This window comes from Rana temporaria, chromosome 1, assembly GCF_905171775.1.
Source record: "Rana temporaria chromosome 1, aRanTem1.1, whole genome shotgun sequence".
NCBI classification, from domain to species: domain Eukaryota; kingdom Metazoa; phylum Chordata; class Amphibia; order Anura; family Ranidae; genus Rana; species Rana temporaria.
The window spans coordinates 304,012,600-304,031,268 of NC_053489.1; the positions used below are offsets into that span (position 1 = coordinate 304,012,600).

An 18,669-nucleotide genomic window follows, 5' to 3' on the forward strand; every position below is an offset into this window, starting at 1 on the left:
GTGTGTCCTCGGCGCCCCATGCTTGCCGTTCTGGTCTTTCCTCCTCAGTTCCAAAGTATTGAATGAGCTATATGGAACACACAAGGAAGGGCCGCCCCTTCCTTAAGCCACTGACCCGCCCTTCCCCCCCAGCAATCTCAAACAGGAAATGCCCCTCCCGACAGGGGGGGGGGGTGGGGTTGGGAGGAAGGGACCTCTCTGCTCCAGCAAACTGCAGCCTGCAGCCTGGAACCATGAGGAGGTCAGCGTTTTGCCTGCTTTGCAGGCCGTGAGGAGGAAGACTGAATGGAGCATCGCCTGGAGGCTTGCAGGTAAGCACAGCTCTCTGACACACACATATACTTTTATATCACACAGGCCCCACTCAATGCTTTTCCAACACTACAAGGGAGGTCACATCTTATGGGGAATAATACATATAGAGCCATCCTATCTTTATGATATGTGACTAGTTTGCCAGATGCAGTGCATAACTTTAGGCATGTCCCCTGTGACCCCCCAGAAAAAACCTGCTAAGAACCAAGTTCCGCAAGTTTTCCCCTCACTTACCTGCTCCATGCCGCAGGACTTTGCCAAGCAAGAGGCCCAATCTTCCCCCATCTCGGTGGGGATGTCTAGACCTTCAGGCCCTGGGTTCCTATGAAGGATCCACTGTCCTGGGCCCATATAGCACTCTGGCAACAGAAACATTAGGCACCCAAAGGTTTCTAAGTTCTGGGCCCAGGGTCCAGCTCTCTAAAAAGAAAAGCATTATGGGCTATACCCCAAGGGTTTGGGGTCCGGTTACTGACCACTTTAGCGCTGAGGCTTTTTTGGACAGAACCGGTTAGCTCACCTAATCCCAAGGATGTGGAGGCAAGCTAAACCATGACTAACACCTAAGACACTGGCGGAAAAACTGAGGTACTCCTCCTATGGGAGGGGGTTATATAGGGAGGGGCATTTCCTGTTTGAGATTGCCAGTGTCTACACCTGAAGGTACTCCATATAACCCATATAGTAATGAATGCCGCTCTGTGTCCCGTGATGTACGATAAAGAAAGCCTGGCTTGTAGTCTCCACAATAATTTATCTGAAAGGTGTTCTATCGGGTTGAGGTCAGGACTCTGTGCTATGCAGTCAAGTTCCTCCACCCCAAACTCGCTCATCCATGTCTTTATGGACCTTGATTTGTGCACTGGTCCAAATCATTTGGTAGAGGGGGGGATTATGGTGGTAGGGCTGTTTTTCAAGGGTTGGGCCTGGCCCCTTATGTTCAGTGAAGGGAACTCTTAAGGGGTCAGTATACCGAGACATTTTGGACAATTTCATGACTGAAGCCTCGTACACACGCTCGGTTTTCTCGGCAAGAACCAGACTGGATAGCACAGAGTCCTGACCTCTACCCGATAGAACAATTTTTCGGATAAAATAGAGTGGAGACTACAAGCCAGGCCTTCTTGTCCACATCAGGGCCTGACCTTAAAAATGCATTTCTGGAAGAATGGTCAAACATTCCCATAGACACACTTCTACACATCCCAAAACGTTTGACAATATAGTGTATATTTTTCTTTTAAACATAAGGCCTCCTTTGACATCACTGGAGGACAATGCCAATAGGATCTAAATGCATTAACAAGGCCTTTAAAAAATGCTTCCCTAAATTATTTCCAGATTTTTTTAAAGCCTCCCATAAGATCCTGACAAACTATAAATACCTTTACAAAATTACATTTTGCTGCCACATAAATAGTCTTCCCTTGTGGAATGTGATAGTGCTTTTTATGTTCCTCTGTAGGTAAAGAGGAAAATGATTACTATCGGATGAGCTAGCCCTAGCCATCGGAGGGATATCAGAGGTAAAACCACAATTCTAGAGCAAAACAAGTTATTTCGTCTGAAAGCTCTTTGCACAGACATGCACATTGATTCCATGTGAGCACATTCTTATAGATATGTAGGCTAGATGTGAAAGAACATGAGTTCTTCTGGCTATGAAATGTTTGTAATGTCCAAAAACATAATCATCCAGCCATGCATCCGGTCAGCCTGACAGCGGCAGGATGGGACTCAGCAGTACTTCAGTCAGTATGCACTCAGGGATGAATGCTTGGAACACAAACTATTTGGAACAGAGCAGTCCAATGTTTATTTACAGATTTGGTTAAAATGTTATGTTGACATGGAGCCATGGCCAAGTGAGGTGACTGTATAATTAAATGTAACTTACCTTTACGTGCCCAGAATAAAAAAAAAAAAAAAAAAAAAGAAATCAGACCATTAAAGCTGAGCTCCAGATTTTACTGAAGTTTACATAGTTGGTTTGGACAAAGCTGGTTCAAACCAACTATTACTGTCACTACTAGATAGGGCTGCTGTATTCTCTTTATGAACTGCATGTAGCCTCAGCTACATACAGTAAATTGTTTAGTGTTCTGGCAATGGAATGACACCTTCCTGTCCTGCTCCCAGAAATGAAATTGAGTTGGGCTGAGCACTGCTCAGACATTCACAGCAGGCTTTGTATTCTATGAATCATTACAATTCATCATCTGAATGGCTGAGCACTGCTCAGCCCAACACAATTTTGTTCCAGGAATAGGACAGAAAGTTCACTCCCTACTTCTGGAACACAGCTCTGTATTCTGTATGTAGCGGAGGCTACAAACTGTTCATACAATAGACCAGGAGTCGACAATCCCCGGGCGCCAGGTCGCAATTGCGACAAGAAATTGTGACCTGGCGCCCGCCGGTAACTGAGGCCACGGCTTTACGACCTACAAGGCCGCAACGCCACGGCCTCAATTACCGGCCATGGCGGGGGAGGTGGGAGCGCACGGAGGCACAGGATCCTGTGTCTCCGTGCGCCCCCGCGATTGCGGCAGGCCCGCGACGGCCGGTAATTGAGGCCGCAGCTTTGCGGCCTTGTGAAGTCCCTCTGTGTCCTTCTGTGAGCTGGCGCCATCTGGTGGTGGCCGTTGGCATTACAAGTTAAACAGCAATTCTAAAAGTGTAATTTTTCACTATTTTCACTGCCATCTCCTTCCCTCCAATTAGAACCCCCAAACATTATATATATTTTTTATTCTAACACCCTAGAGAATAAAATGGCGATTGTTGCAATACTTTATGTCACGCCGTATTTGCGCAGCGGTCTTACAAGCGCACTTTTTTGGGAAAAAATACACTTTTTTTAATTAAAAAATAAGACAACAGTAAAGTTATCCCAATTTTTTTTTATATTGTGAAAGATAATGTTACGCCGAGTAAATTGATACCCAACATGTCACGCTTCAAAATTGCGTCCGCTCGTGGAATGCCGACAAACTTTTACCCTTTAAAATCTCCATAGGCGACGTTTAAAAAAATCTACAGGTTGCATGTTTTGAGTTACAGAGGAGGTCTAGAGCTAGAATTATTGCTCTCGCTCTAACGATCGCGGCGATACCTCACATGTGGTTTGAATACCGTTTACATATGCGGGTGCTACTCACATATGTGTTCGCTTCTACACGCAAGCTCGTCGGGACGGGCGCGTTTTCTGGCTTCTAACTTTTTTAGCTGGCTCCTAGATTCCAAGCAAATTTGTCAAACCCTGCAATAGACACAGCGGGCTCATCTAGTAGTTAAGGTAATAGTTTGTTTGTATCAGCTTTGTCCAAACAAACTTTTTAAACTTCACTAAAAGCTGGAGATCATCTTTAAGTTTATACATACACAAGGATCCCTAGAGCAGATGATTAAAAATATTTTAGAAAATGCAATACTCCTAAGCTAGTGTAGCAAGGTCCCGGGGCCCAAGATGCCTAATGGTGACCTCATGGGTTAAGGAGCGCTGACATCATTCCTTGTAGAGTGGGTTGCCAAGCATGGTGGGTGTAATGTAAGAAGAATGATGGGCGCCAGTCACTTTTTTAAGGCAAACAAGAGATTTATTGTCTCTTAACAGAACTACGGGAAGAGTGGGTTAGGACCAGGACACCCTTGAGTAGATGCAATGATAATTGGCAGACTCCGAGACTTCTATAGGTAGACCTCTATACAGTGAAAGGCCTCCAGCCAAATAACACTTCTGTATGGGTAGGATTGCTGTCTCCTATGCCAACTAATCTTGCAACAGTCACCAACGGTAGTTGTACATAACTCTTGGTAACACATAACAGTCCTTTTACTCATCTCACAGTATCCCACTGTAGATCTTTACTCACCGAGCTCCCAGGCTCTCACTAGTCGTCACTGGAGCCCCTGAGCTCTTCCACAGCTATCCCGCTGTATACTCAAGCGTCACCCCCGCTATCCTGTTGGGTCCCTGGCTTGGCACTTGCTGATGCTTTCCAACTTCTTCACCATTCTCGGCTGGTGAGAAGACTGCTCAGGTACTTTCTTCAGCTTACTCACAGTAGTCTCCTGTAACAAGGTGGTTGGTCCCTTAATAGTGACAGCTTCTCCTCTACCTCCCACCACAATTGGTTCCCCATCTGGTTGAACCTTCTCAACTCGGTTGGACTCCAAATCTTGCAGTCCCAACCCTACGCGGCTTCTCCTGCTCCTGAATAGGCCTCAGGCAACCTAGTAGCCTGGTGTCCCCAGGATAGGCCTCAGGCTTCTGGGCCTAGCAGCCCGTGGCGACATAACACACATCCACCAAGACAGCCATCCAGGTGACACAGAACCCCCAATCACTTGACTCTACCCCAAAAAAAAAAGGCTCTCCCAGCAGGCCAAGGGCTTTTAAAGGAAACCCCTGCCCATTGGCTAAGACACCCCATTCATGTATAATCTGTCCATGCTTTGCCCATCTAATGTCACCAGCAACAATGCCACCTAGTTACAGAAGAGAAAAGTGCAGCAATTGCAGAATTAGGGGGAAATCAGTGGATCGCCTAACAATTAGCCAAGACAATTACTACCTGGCAAACTACATTGGTTAGCAACCCTGCCTAAAACCCCAGGGTGCTACACTAGTTTTACTTACATCTACCTTAGTTACTTCTAAAAACAATCCATTCCAGCAGAGCACAGATGTTTACCATCTTTTTACACAAAGAAAAGAGATGCCATGAAGGCTAGCAGCCAAGAGTACAATTCACAAAACAGACATAAATGTTACTTGTACACGAGAGTCCGTTTATATTTAGAACAATGCAATTGGATTAGACTTACAAATCTTAAACTACAGATAATTTTTTTATGAAACTCCAGATTAGCTGTAAAACTGAATCATAAAAAAATGAATAAAATATTTGCCATGTCCTCACATGTGTTTTTTTGCAATTTATTCTTTAGTAAGCAGACAGACTGCTATAAGTATATGCCTGGAATGGAAGAGCAATATTTGAAATCATTTCTAATTCTGTATGAAACGCACAGTGAACGTCAGGATTTATCAAGTATGTTGAGGCACAATTAAGTTGTGCTGTAATGCTTTTAGGGAGATTATGTTTTTCAGAATGTTTGACAGATGCTTCCCGTGCGTAGTCAAGAATACACTATGGTCATTCAGAGAACATTGTGACGCACCCATTACCTGCACAAACGTTAGGGCGGCCTTCTGAAGGAGGCATTCTGCATAGCAGATCTCAGCATGCATTTCCTCTGAAAAACAAAATTAGGGGACAGGGTTTAGAAAATGTGAAGGATGAAGGCTCTGACATCTGCTATATTATTACACAGTTGTTCTAAGCACTTTCAGTACTGCAGGAAAGCCCAAGGTTCCTGTAATGAAAAGCAGTTTCTCTGTTAGGGATTAAAGACATCCGATTTATGAACTTTTCATTTTTAGATCAACACTGGATAACAACTTTGTGATATCCTTATATTCAACAGAAAGCTTACAGTGCAAGTTTGCCTTCAGCAAGATTTCCCCAAAACCCTCTATGCAAATCCATATCCTGTGAATAATTCATACCAGTGTTCTGTTTTTTCCTCTGTTCCTGCGTTGTTCTGCATTGTTTGCTAAAAAACTGAGGACTCATGCAGTGGGTTAGGATTATAGGGGTGCCCTAGGTGCAAAAGCTTTACCAGTGTCAAATCACCTGAATGCACCAACCTATAACCCAGTGTATATGATTATATAGCCAGTGTCCTGTATTGTGCAACTGAGGTAAAATATTTGTATTTAGAGTCACTTTAAAAGTGGGAGTAAACTCTCTTGTATGATTTTTACCTATAGGTAAGCCTATAATAAAGCTTAACTAAAAAGGCACAGTAAATATCGCCTTAAGGTGCCCCATTTAGGAGATATTTACTTTAGATGCAGCCAGCGACGTCACCAGCACATGCACTCTGAAGGAACGGCCACCCGTGCTGTTCCTTCAGAGCCATGCCTTCAGAGTCATTGCTGGCTTGGCCATTCATATCACCGAAGCCCACAAACCTGGAAGGAAGACCAGGTGAGGACGGAAGCACCTTTAGCGGTGACAGTGTTGCTGGAGGGCTTCACTTTTAGGCAAGGCTGTCATAAATTCAATCAATTTATTTTTAAAACAGTTTATGCCTACAAACATACAAGTCCAGTGTTTATTTTCAAAATCCAAAGATCTTAGACATTTTAAAAACTACACAAGTTCTACATTTACCAACCCACCCACTCAGACACCATATGCTAGTATGGCTTGACATCATGGCACATGGCCGCAATGCGCAAGATTGCAAAATATATAATAAATAAATAAAAAAGAAGAAGAGGAGAAAAGAGGCGCACAATGAAATGTAAGGACACTGAAGGACTGTACAAGGAGATTAAAGGACGGTCCTTCATGGAAAAAATATTAAAAAGGAACTACATATTTCCACAACACTTTATAAAGTAGGATCGTGCCCTTGATGTGCACCCTCTCAATCTACATTAAAGTGGTTGCAAACCTCAAACATGAAATATAAACAAAGCATATCCCTAGTGTGTACCTGAATCAATAAAACACAGGGGTTGATTTACTAAACCTTAAGAGTGCCAAATATGGTGCAGCTATGCATAGAAACTAATCATCTTTCGTTTTATTATATTTTTGTCAAAACTTAATTGAACAAGCTGAAGTTAGAAGCCGTTTGGCTACCATGCACAGTTGCACCAGATTTTGCACTCTCCAGTTTTAGTAAATCATCCCCTAAGTGTAATTTCTGTCTGCTGCTTCATTCCTCTCCTATAAGCATGAGTCACTTCTGACAAGTTTTCCTGACACCAAGAGAAAAATGGTGACAGGGGAGGAAGTTCCTGCCGATTGACAGCCTCAACTCTGTTCCTGTGTGAAAGGGGGGGGGGTCGCTTCCCTTCAGTCAGCTCTCATAACTAAGCTCTGCAATGTGTTCAGCTCTACACCCCCTTTCTTTCAGACAAGCTTTAAAATGCTGGACTTTGAATGAATGTAAAGAAGAAAAGACTGCAGATAAACGTGTACAACTTGGCAAGTCACTTCACTGGGTATATGTAAGGATTTACAACCACTTTAAGAAAATAATGAATCATTTATGAAGTATTTATTTTTGCTCAAGATTAAAACTCGCGTTTCCTGGAATTTAAATAAAAATTTGGTGATTACAGAACTACTAGTGCAGGCTCATATATGGAAACAGTGCGACTGTACTGCCACCACGCTGTGTATTTTTTTTGGACATATGGGCATGAGTTAACTCCCCTTCTAAGTATATGAATGGTTTTCCACAATTTGTGTCAATTTTGATTTTATTTTTTTACTTATTCTTTCATCATTACCTTCAGAAAGTTGCTCTCCTGTTTGTTTGGACACTAAATTAGATAAAGATTCTACCACAGAATTTCTTTTTCTGAATCTACAGGGGAAAAATACAAATCATGTTATCAGCATCAATAATAAAGCAAAACTTTGATAATCTAAAATGCAAAGTATATTAATTTGTGTGAAGTATACCAGCATTTTATAACTAGCCTAAATATACAATCTGCTAATCAAATTAACCATAGTGTGTGTGATTCTTTATATATTATATACACACACACACACACACACACAATACATACTGTAAGATCTGACAAAAGCAGGACCTGGTAAAATCTTTCCTCGTAATGGGAACACTGCCCATTCCTAGAAAACATCCACAAATATAGTTTCTGTTCCCACAACCTACATCACTTCATGAAAAATTGCAAAGTTTAAAAATAGCATTTGACAGAATCCATGTAATGAGTCATGTAATCAGTTTTTTTCCCCCTAGCTTAGACACATAGAAGCAAAAATTCAAACTTCTAGATGTTTAATGACAAAAAGTAACCAGAGCTGTAATAGGGTTGTGTTATGCGACCATGTTAGATATAAATTCTGCTTAACTGTGCTCTTCTTTAGGATATACAAAAGCTTACAGAAAACCACTACAAGGGCTAAAATGAAACTCGTATTGCTTAAAAGAGGGCTGAAAAGGGGCAAGCTCCTTGTGGTAAGAAACAGATAAGGATTTGATCAAACTGGAAAAAAATGAGGAGTTCTAAAGAGGGCCTTCTAATGCCTCTAACACAGTGGTTCTCAACCTTACTAGTGCAGTGACCCCTTGATAAAAATGTCCCAAGTTGTGGGGACCCCTAACAGTACAATTATTTTCGTAGCGTGGCGCTCCCCGAGTCCCCTCCACTCGTACAGTATTAAAACCTCATATGGTTAATTTTAGGATGTACCACTCTTCTCTTTTCTTTCCCTTGTATCCCTCTCTATCCTAATTTCTTATTTTTTTCACCCATCCCTCTCTTTTTCTTTCTTCCACACCCTTTTTTTCCCTCCCTTCCATGTATTCTCTATTTTTATTCATTATTTTACTCCTTAGTGTGGGGGGGGGGGTTGGGATGAGTGGCAATGCTGGGGGGAGTTCTGTTCAGCCAACTTAGATTTTTTAATGGCAACTATAATCACAGGTAGTATTACCCACCGTGTCTCTGACTTTGTGGTGTCTCGTAGCAGTGACACCTATGCTGAAATCGGGTCTCCTCCAGCCCCTCCCACCTCACATTCCTCAACAGTCAACTTACCTCTAGTCTCTGCCCCCCAGCCATGCCGTGAACTGAATGAGCGGCTGTCAAGAGGCTGAGTGGGTGGTCGTGGGCTCCAGGAACAGCCCAGCTGGGCGGCCACAGACTCCAGGGACAGCCCTGCTGGGCAGCCAAAAAACAGTTGGGAGAGTGGTGCGGGACAGCCCAGAATTCGGTGACCCCTGGCAAATCATCATTTGACCCCCGAGGGGGTCCCGACCCCCAGGTTGAGAACCACTGCTCTAACATCTACACCAGCCTTCCTCAACCTTTCAACATATAGGAACCCTTGAACTAGCTTTCCAGTGTTAGGGAACACCTAATAAAAATGTGTCTACAACTCATTATACATTAGTGTAAAGGTCAGTGGAAAGAATTCTTACTACACTTATGGTCATTGAGAAGATGTACCTCCTTACAGAGCTCTAAAAAGCTCAATGTTGTCAGTGGGAACTTTTCTGAGAAGCAGAGAATTGCTCATTGCTCAAGGAACCCCTAGCATCCTTTGAAGGGACCCTAGATGAGACACCCAGATCTACACCACTCATAGACATTAGGCAAAAAGATATACCGGTACCTCTGACAGGTCTGTAAAGCCTCCTTCATCTGACCAATTCCCATTTGGATATCCTGTGGTTCAAATGTCATTGCTGCCTGCATAACCAAGATAGTGCTGTATCCAAGAGCATGATACATGCTGTCTTTAGCCCTGTGATGTAAAAGATTGTGGAAATTACAATGACAGGCATAACATACACCCCCATTATATTTTGGAATACCACTCTGTTTTAAATGGACAATGTCAGAGGAGATTTAGATTTAAATATTTCAAGCTTCCGACAACTCAAAGTTTAACACAACTAACTTACCCTGATTTGTATCTACACAAAACCACCTCATTACTCGGGACATACACAGCATGAAACATGAACATATTATAGCAACTGTGCTTTGCAGCTGTACAGATTCCCTATAATTTCTCTTACATCCATATACACGTGCAGCTCTTTCCTTAAACAGGAGCTCCAAGCTCCCCCCTAAAATTTTAAAGTCGGCAGCTACAAATACTATAGCTGCTGACTTTTACTATAAGGACACTTACCTGTCCAGTGATCTAGCGATGTTCTCATCAATATACTCCCGTAAAAAGACCATCGTCAGACCATTCATTTCACCAAAAATCTTCCCATAAGATTATATGAGCATTTCATGTATTTGATCATGTAATTTACCTGTAAAATCTTCCTTGATTGACAGCTCTGTCTGTTGGGGTTTCTCACAATCACACTTGGATGTCAATGCAAGTGAAATTCTATAACGGGGATCAGAAACGAGTCTGATCGCAATCCACCATTCAAACGCGCAGTCAGTCAATCGACAGGTGGATTGCGACCCCATCATGCCAGCCACCAGCTCCTAACCCCCTCCCCCTCTCAAATATCAGATCACAAGCATCATACTGTGAGAAAACCATAAACTGACACTGCAATTCCCTTACTCTTAACATGCATACTAGTTCATGGGCAGCAAAGTTAAAGAAGTTAAATTTTACATCCTTGGAATTAGCATGCAGCCTTAGAATTATAGAAGGGCAGCTTCCAGCTCCTTTGTGACATGTCTTTATAAGCACAAAACACAGGCCCCCCCCCCCCCCCCTCCATTGGGAATAAATGAGTGATCATACCAAGGACGTAATAATTCCAGAGCTTCTGAAAACTTGTTGTTTAAAAATAAGTTCAGCGCCAACGTGCATTCTTCTAGCGCACATCGTAGGTCCATCTTGGAAGCCCTAAAGAAAATGAATAGGCAACTCAGTGAAGTATAATTTAACAAATTCAGCAACAATAATTGAATCACAACTTAACTCAACAGGTGGTCATCGATACAGATATAAATTGCTATCCTTCTACAATTAGGTGCCCCCTCCCCGATGGAATAATTGTAACATGCAAAATGTTAATATGAAAAACAAATACAAAACTGGTTTTCTATGTAATTATGGCAGGTAAAATTTGCATATGGGTATATAGTAATTGCTAAAGAGAATGGGGTGTCATACAGCTGTTGGTTAGGGTATGAGCTGTGAAAGGGGCAAATTGGAAGTATGTGGTAGAGGTGCAAATATTCTTAGACTTGTGATTAACAGAATTTGACAAAAGATCTCTTGGGCTACGTTCACACATTTGCCATTCCACTTTTTATTAAATTTTTATTAAAAAAATTAATGCACATTGGTGAGCATTTTGCACATGTGCTCATTTTAAATGTGTTTTCATGTTGGCCAATATAAAACTATTCAGGCATATTACCACTGGCTAAAAACACATGCAAAATGCAGCAAACTATTTTACCATTGACTTCTATGGGCCTCAAAACCCATGACAACAGACAAAAGCATAGAGCTGAGCTATTTACCCCACCACTGACCTTGACTGCAGGAGGTATGTACACCAGGGACCAGGGAGAGGGGTCAAGTGTAGGATCAGGTTTAAGAAGCACCAGAATTTCTGGTGGAGTGGGTCTTCACAAAACACGGGAGGGACCCTTCCTATCAGGTTGTATTGTCGAATCTACCTAGCAATTGATCAATAAGCCATCTGTGCCCTTCTAGGGGCCCTTAGGCAACATAAGCAAGGTGTCAGATTGACGAATCAAGGCTGAGAGGTTGATTTACACAGCTCTAACCACATCACAGCAGTGGAAAGCGATCAACGGGTGAGCGATGTCCTTAGAAGAATTTGAAGCCTGACAACAAAGGCCAAGCTTTATCCTGATTTAAATAAAATGCATAGACCACATTGGGCAGAGAGGAGTTGTGTGGTCTCAAACAACCTTGTGCTTGTGAAATACACGAAAAGGTTCCTTACAAGACAAAGCTGCAAACTCAGACACCCTTCCAACTTATGTGGTAGCAACAAGAAAGGCAACCTTGCATGACAGTAGAGGGAGAGAAATATTCTGAATACATTTCAATGGTGGCCTCTGAAGGACCGACATTAGATTGAGGTACCAAAAGGTTAGCAGGAAGTGTACTGATGTGAAATGTGAAGCACCCCTTGCACAAAGGCACTGACAAAGGAGAGGGAAGCCAGCGGTCTATAAAAAAGCATTACCACTGTTTTATAGTGTCAGGGCTAAAGACTTGTCTAGTCCTGACTGAAGGAATAAAACCTTCGCAATGGAGTATTTTCTGGGATCAAGCATGCTTTTCACATGTATTGGTACACCCTGAATAAAGAGGGCTTCTGGCCTTCTACAAAGTGGAAATCCACCTGAACCCATCCCTCAGAACTTGGGTTCCAATAGCCAAGCAAAGTGAGCAAACATGAAGCAGGATAGAACACTTGACCATGAAAGAGAAGGTCCAGATGAATTGGTAGGTCTGCCAGAAGTATTACTATGACAGTACCATTACCTCCAGAGTCAATTTGGTGCAATGAAAATCACCAGAATGCTTTCCCTCTCTATCTGCTGGGGCAGGAACTTGGAGGATGGGGCATAATCAGGTTGGACTATTTCTATAAAATGATTACAGCACCCTGAAGGCCAGATGATCCCTGCCAACATGACACAAACCTGTGAGTTTGTGATGGAGTCTGTATGCCATTTAATCTACATCTGGTGTCCCTCATCAAAGACTAAGTATTAAAATACCTTCTACTGGGAAGAATACTCTCCAGGACCCAGCTGTTGGCAGGTTAAGTAGTTCATTTGCCGGGAATGTGCAGTACAGTCAGAATGATCTTTGGTATGCTATCAAGTCAGTATGCTATGGTGTTACCAGATTGGACCTTGATTGGCAGCCCCTAGAGCAGGGGTGTCCAGTCCTGAAGGGCAAGCAAAAAAAAACGCCCTGAGCGCCAGGATGTTTAGCGACACCCGAGTTTTCACTGACAACCATGTCCCCTTAACTGACAGAGACTGTTCAGGACTCCTCCCCAGCCTGACATGCTAGTGTCTGTCATTAGTATCTTCCACACCAAGGGAAAAAACGTCCCTGACTTCAGGGCTTGATAGCCACCACTCCAAAGATATGGGGGATTTTAACGGAATCTAACTGGAGTAATGGCACTGCAGGATCAGTTAAAGAGCAAAAAATGTATTAACCTATAACCACTTGCTTACTGGGCAGTGGGCACATAAACCCCCTTCGTTCCCAGGCGAAATTTCAGCTTCTGGCACTGCGTCGCTTTAACTGACAATTGCGCGGTCGTGCGACGTGGCTCCCAAACAAAATTGACGTCCTTTTTTCCCCACAAATAGAGCTTTATTTTGGTGGTATTTGATCACCTCTGCGGTTTTTATTTTTTGCGCTATAAACAAAAAAAGAGCGACAATTTAAAAAATTTTTTTTTTTTTTAAAAAACAATTTTTTTTCTCAGTTAAGGCCGATATGTACTTTTCTACGTATTTTTGTAAAAAAAAAAAAAAATCGCAATAAGCGTCAGGTTTGCGCAAAAGTTATAGCGCCTACAAAATGGGGAACAGAATTATGATTTTTTTTCATTATTTTTTTTTTTACTAGTAATGGCGGCGATCTGCGATTTTTATTGGGACTGCGATATTGCGGCGGACGTATCGGACACTTTCGACACAAATTTGGGACCATTCACATTTATACAGCGATCAGTGCTATAAAAATGCACTAATTACTGTATAATGTGACTGGCAGGGAAGGGGTTAACACTAGGGGGTGAGGAAGGGGTTAAATGTGTAGCCTGGGTGTGTTCTGTGTGGGGGGAGGGGGGTGACTGGGGGAGGTGACCGATGCTGTGTCTCTATGTACAAGAGACACAGATCGGTCTCCTCTCCTCTGACAGCACGTGGAGCTCTGGGTTTACACACAGAGCTCCACGTCCCTGCTGTTACCAGCTGTGTCACCGACGATCGCGTGTACCCGGCGGACATCGCGGCAGCCAGGTACACGCATCGGGTCCCCAGCGATGCGGCGGCACAGCGGTTACCCGCCGCGCGCCCCCCAGTGCCGCGCGCGGGTAATGCTTTCAAATGACGTCCAAAGACGTCCAGTTGGCACCTGAGAACCGCGCTGTTGACGTCTTGTCAATAGCGCGGGTCTCAAGTGGATAACAGACAATTTTATGGTCCAGTTCATAGAGGCTCCGACTAGGAATGATGCTCTGCTGGACCTGGTAATCTCAAACTATGCAGAGCGGATTACTAAGATAAAAAACCCTTACAGTTAGGAGAGCAAATGTTTCAAGGATGAGGGCTGCTCTCCATGTCTTGGATTGGGAGGGAATATTAGCGTCAATAAACACAGAACAGAAATGGTAATTCTTCAAAAAGACTATGTTAAAAAATTATCATTGTTTAAATGTTACAAAATATATAACAGAATATGTCAAAAGGAAATCAAGGCTGCAAAAAATCAAAACAAACGACCGATTGCAAAAGATAGTAGGACAACTCCCTATAAAAGATAGTAGGACAACTCCCTATAAATTCTTCAAGTATATAGATCGTAAAAAAATGTCAGGTCTGAGCATGTAGGCACTTTACAAAATCTAGAGTGGGTGACTGGGGTCAAAGAGAAGGCACATTAAATAATCTTCTTCAGCTCTGTATATACAAAAGAAGCATGGGGGAGCTCATGTCCATAATGGGGATTGTACTGAAAGTAATATGGTCCAGAAAAATTTAGACAGAGTAAGAGTGAATAAAGCACCTGAACCAGATGGCATACACCCACAGATGTTTTTCATTTTAATCTTTTTTAGGGACTCTTTAAATGACTGGAATATTACCACTGGATTGGTGTAAGGCCGATGTGGTGCATATATTTAAAAAGGGATCAAAATCTTTACCAATCAACTATAGACCTGTCGGTTTAACTTCTATAGTCGGGAAGATACTGAAGAGTTTTAATAAAAGACCACATAGATGAGTTCTTGCTGGAAAAAAAAATAATTTAAAAAGCAACAAACAGCATGGATTCATGAAAGACATGCAGAGGGGTGGACAAAGTAAATGCGGTTGTGCGTGTCTGGACATAGGAGCCAGACACGCAATAGGAGCCAGTATAACTCTAGTGCTGACTGTTTGTTCCTGTGTATATTTTCAGGGGAAAAGACAGATGAGAAGTCGTCACAGGATAGAAGGAGGAAAAAACCCACCAATTTTAAATTGCTCACACCAAGAAATGTTTGAGATAAAATGTCAGTGGTTATAATGACGTGAACCAAACTCCTCTGCCTTTAGAACCACAGCAAGGAACCGGTGTAAGTACACATGAAGGACCTGCCTTAACTTAGCAACAATGCTGGACCTATTATAGGGGGTCTTCAGGGTCTGGGAGCCATAGAAATGGACCACAGCACTGGACCTGTATAGCACTTTGTGACCAGTTACAAACATTGCACTTTTATCTGGTGCTAAAAGGTAACATTATAGGCCGGCCTTACACAGTGGGGTCTCAGTATGGCCTGTTCTTGAAACTGCCCAGGGCAATAAACACTTACATTTTGATCGAAGCTTCAGAGAAAAAAAATGTAATGGGTAAGGCTTAATGTACACAGGATATTTTACAACCTCTCCTGATCGATTTAACTTGACAGATCGTAACCAATGTTTAAAAACGCCAGTTTTAACGCGTTTAGGAGCATTTTTTTTTTTTTTTATTAAATTCAAAAATTAAACATGCCGGTAAACAAAATGTGGCTAAAATCAGGCGGCCTTTTTAAGACTATGCGGACAATACAAAAAATTGTCAGTTTGTCCATCACACAAAATGAGGAAATTATATTATTTTCAGGAAGCATTACTACAAGACTTTAAAAAGGTAGTGGCCGCAGGCCACAGTGCTTTCTTGTTTCCAAAATTATGTTTAATTGTACTTAAGACCGCTGTACTGTAAAAAGCGAAGTCGAGAATGTTTACTTTAACAAAAATGCACCAATCTTTTTTATTTGAATTATTAATCCCAGCACCTTTGTTTAAAAAGTGGAGTTTCCCCAAATCTTGCTGGGCATTGGATTGCCATCAGTATTTTATAGGTAGGAAGAATAATTTTCCATGTCCCCTCTCCATCATTGAGAAGATTAAAACATTATACCTTGTATCAAGACACAAGGTACACTAGTTGCTTTTAAAACATGCCTTAGCCTGGGTTCACACTAATGCAGTGCAGGACACCACATGTAATTCGCACAGGAATTGCAGCACATTCCTGTGGTGTCTCTGGGGTTCGATTTGAGCCATGGATTTGTATGGCGCAAATCGCACTGCATTCGCACCAAACTTCTGCAGGGCTCTTTTTTTGTCCACACCAGAATTGGAACGCATGAGGAAAACAGTAATCATAGGCTTGAGGGCTTTGCTATTCCCAACCACACGCATACAGCGGAATTTGTTTGGCTTTGGAGTACACGGAAAATCATCAGCACAGCATCGTCACGGCACAGACCGCACAGTAAGGAAGCTTTCCCCTTCGGTGTGCGCAACTTACAGTTTACTGTGAGCATAGCTCCTACTTGTATGAACTGTGGGGTGGAGAGTATTTCTAAGGAAGACTGCAACCGAGGACCTGGTGAGAGTACATATACCCACCCACTACTTGTGTTTATGGATGCATATAGTCTGTTCCTTTATTAACCCCCCCACACACACACGTGCCTCCTTGACACGTATGTGCCATTTTCTAATTAGCTGATACATGTTCAGCCACACCGCATCAAGCCAACTGGTTGATCTATATAGCACCAAGCTGTTCTAACCATATATGTGACATCTCATGGACTCCTCCATCTGAAGTGTTCCTGTCACCACCATTTGGAACTATCCTTCACCATAGGATGTTAGGACAGCCATACCCTCATGCATCCACCCAGCAAACACCCATGTTCAGAAGTAAATCCCTTTGAATAATAGCATATACAGCCTACTGAAATCCCTTTTGATAGGCCTGCTTGGATCTTTCATCTTCCAGCCTATTCCATTTTTTGGCTTTGGGGGCGATTATTCTGCCCTGTGCTTCATTATAATCATTGTCTGTACAGGTTGATTGTGCTGACTGGGTTATGAATGTCATATGCGCAGCTGTGATTCCCTTGTTTTTAGACAACGTTGTCTTTAACTATTTAACCACCCTATTCATCTGCCACACCCCTCCCTTTTTTCAAATTATTACTGTGTTTTTTCGAATTAAAGTTTATTGTACCATCCACAAGTCTTCGGTTTTGGTCTTCTTTTAAAAAACTATATTCTCTTACTTTTTTTTTTTTTTAAACTATAGCCATTTTTTTGGGTAAGAGTGACGTTTCTTTCACACTGAATTTACCATTTACCTTTACTACCTCTTGCATAACCAAAAGTGAGAGGAAATCCCTGCAAATTACGGGAATTCGTTTGGGCCCCTTTAAGGTCACCAGGGCTAGGGTCCCAATTGGAAGATTTTACCTCTATTACTGTTTTGAGGACAACCCAACATTTGGCATATTCTTTTACTTAACAGGGGCAGAGGTAGCAATAAAAACCTAAATCCATCTCATGTACGCAGGACAGGTGCCAGTGCCCATCTAAATGAACCCCAATACTCTCTAGTAGTAGTAGTAGTAGTAGTAGTATTTTTCCCCAATTCCTGCTGCCAAAAGATGAACAAAAAAGCCTTCCCCTTTGACCCTCCCTTAAAGTGGTTGTTAAGCCACTCTAGCACGTATGCACCATCAGCGATGTCCCCTATTGCAGTGTCCCCCTCTGTGTGTGAATTATAAAAATAAATGCTGTAAATACTAGGGTTGTCCCGATACCGATACCAGTATCGGGACCGATACAGAGTATTAGCGGGATTACTCGTACTCCCGCTAATACCCCCGATACTAAAATAGAATACTTGCCCCCATCCCCCCCCCCGCCGCCGAAACCGCCGCTACAACGTTAATCACCGCGGCGGGGAACATTACAGACAGCGTTCGTTTGAACAGCGGTTTTCTCCGCCGCGCATAGACACTCCCCCTTGGACGGATCTGTCCAATCGCGAGCAAGGGGGAGTGTCTATGCGCGGTGATTAACAGTAGGTACGGGGGACATGGCTGCTATACTGGGGGCATGGCTGTTATACGGGGGACATGGCTTCTATACGGGGGACATGGCTTCTATACGGGGGACATGGCTGCTATACGGGGGACATGGCTGCTATACGGGGGACATGGCTGCTATACGGGGGCACATTTAAAAAAAGTATCGGTATTCGGTATCGGCGAGTACATAAAAAAAAGTATCGGTACTTGTACTCAGTCCTAAAAAAGTGGTATCGGGACAACCCTAGTAAATACCTAATTTCAGAGTCGAGAAACTAATAACCAGCCTGCTCTCTTCCTCTATCAGATGCAGTGGGAGGGGCTGAGATTCCCCCGCTGATGTCAGTCGGGAGGGGAGGAGGAGAGGAGAAGAGAGCCAGACAGTCATGTGATCGCCGCTCTTATGGAGGTATTTACAGATTTTTTTTAAATAAAATCACACCACAGAGGGGGACACTGCAATAGGAGACAGCGCTGATGGTGCATACAATGTTATGCAAGCAGCAGTTGGTGGGGGGTGGTACTGTCACAAGCTCACAGGCGGGGGGAGGGGGAGAGGAGAACAGGAGACACAGCAGATAATGGAAGCACGCAAGCCAACCACGGTTTCAGGGCTCAGCAGGCACTATGTCATATGTCATGCTTTAAAAGGAGCAGGAT

At 42.9% G+C, this 18,669-nt stretch overlaps 1 protein-coding gene across 1 annotated transcript in view; it reads right to left on the reverse strand.

Annotated features, from left to right (window-relative positions):
• The window catches only part of TTC39B (tetratricopeptide repeat domain 39B), a 171,846-nt gene that overhangs the window by 65,163 nt on the left and 88,014 nt on the right, over nucleotides 1–18,669 (reverse strand). The window contains exons 3-6 of the mRNA XM_040358523.1: nucleotides 10,659–10,763; nucleotides 9,552–9,683; nucleotides 7,694–7,770; nucleotides 5,510–5,577 (exon numbers count right to left, since the gene is read on the reverse strand). Of these exons, the coding sequence (XP_040214457.1) occupies nucleotides 5,510–5,577; nucleotides 7,694–7,770; nucleotides 9,552–9,683; nucleotides 10,659–10,763 (382 nt within the window). The remainder of the gene's footprint in view (nucleotides 1–5,509; nucleotides 5,578–7,693; nucleotides 7,771–9,551; nucleotides 9,684–10,658; nucleotides 10,764–18,669) is intronic.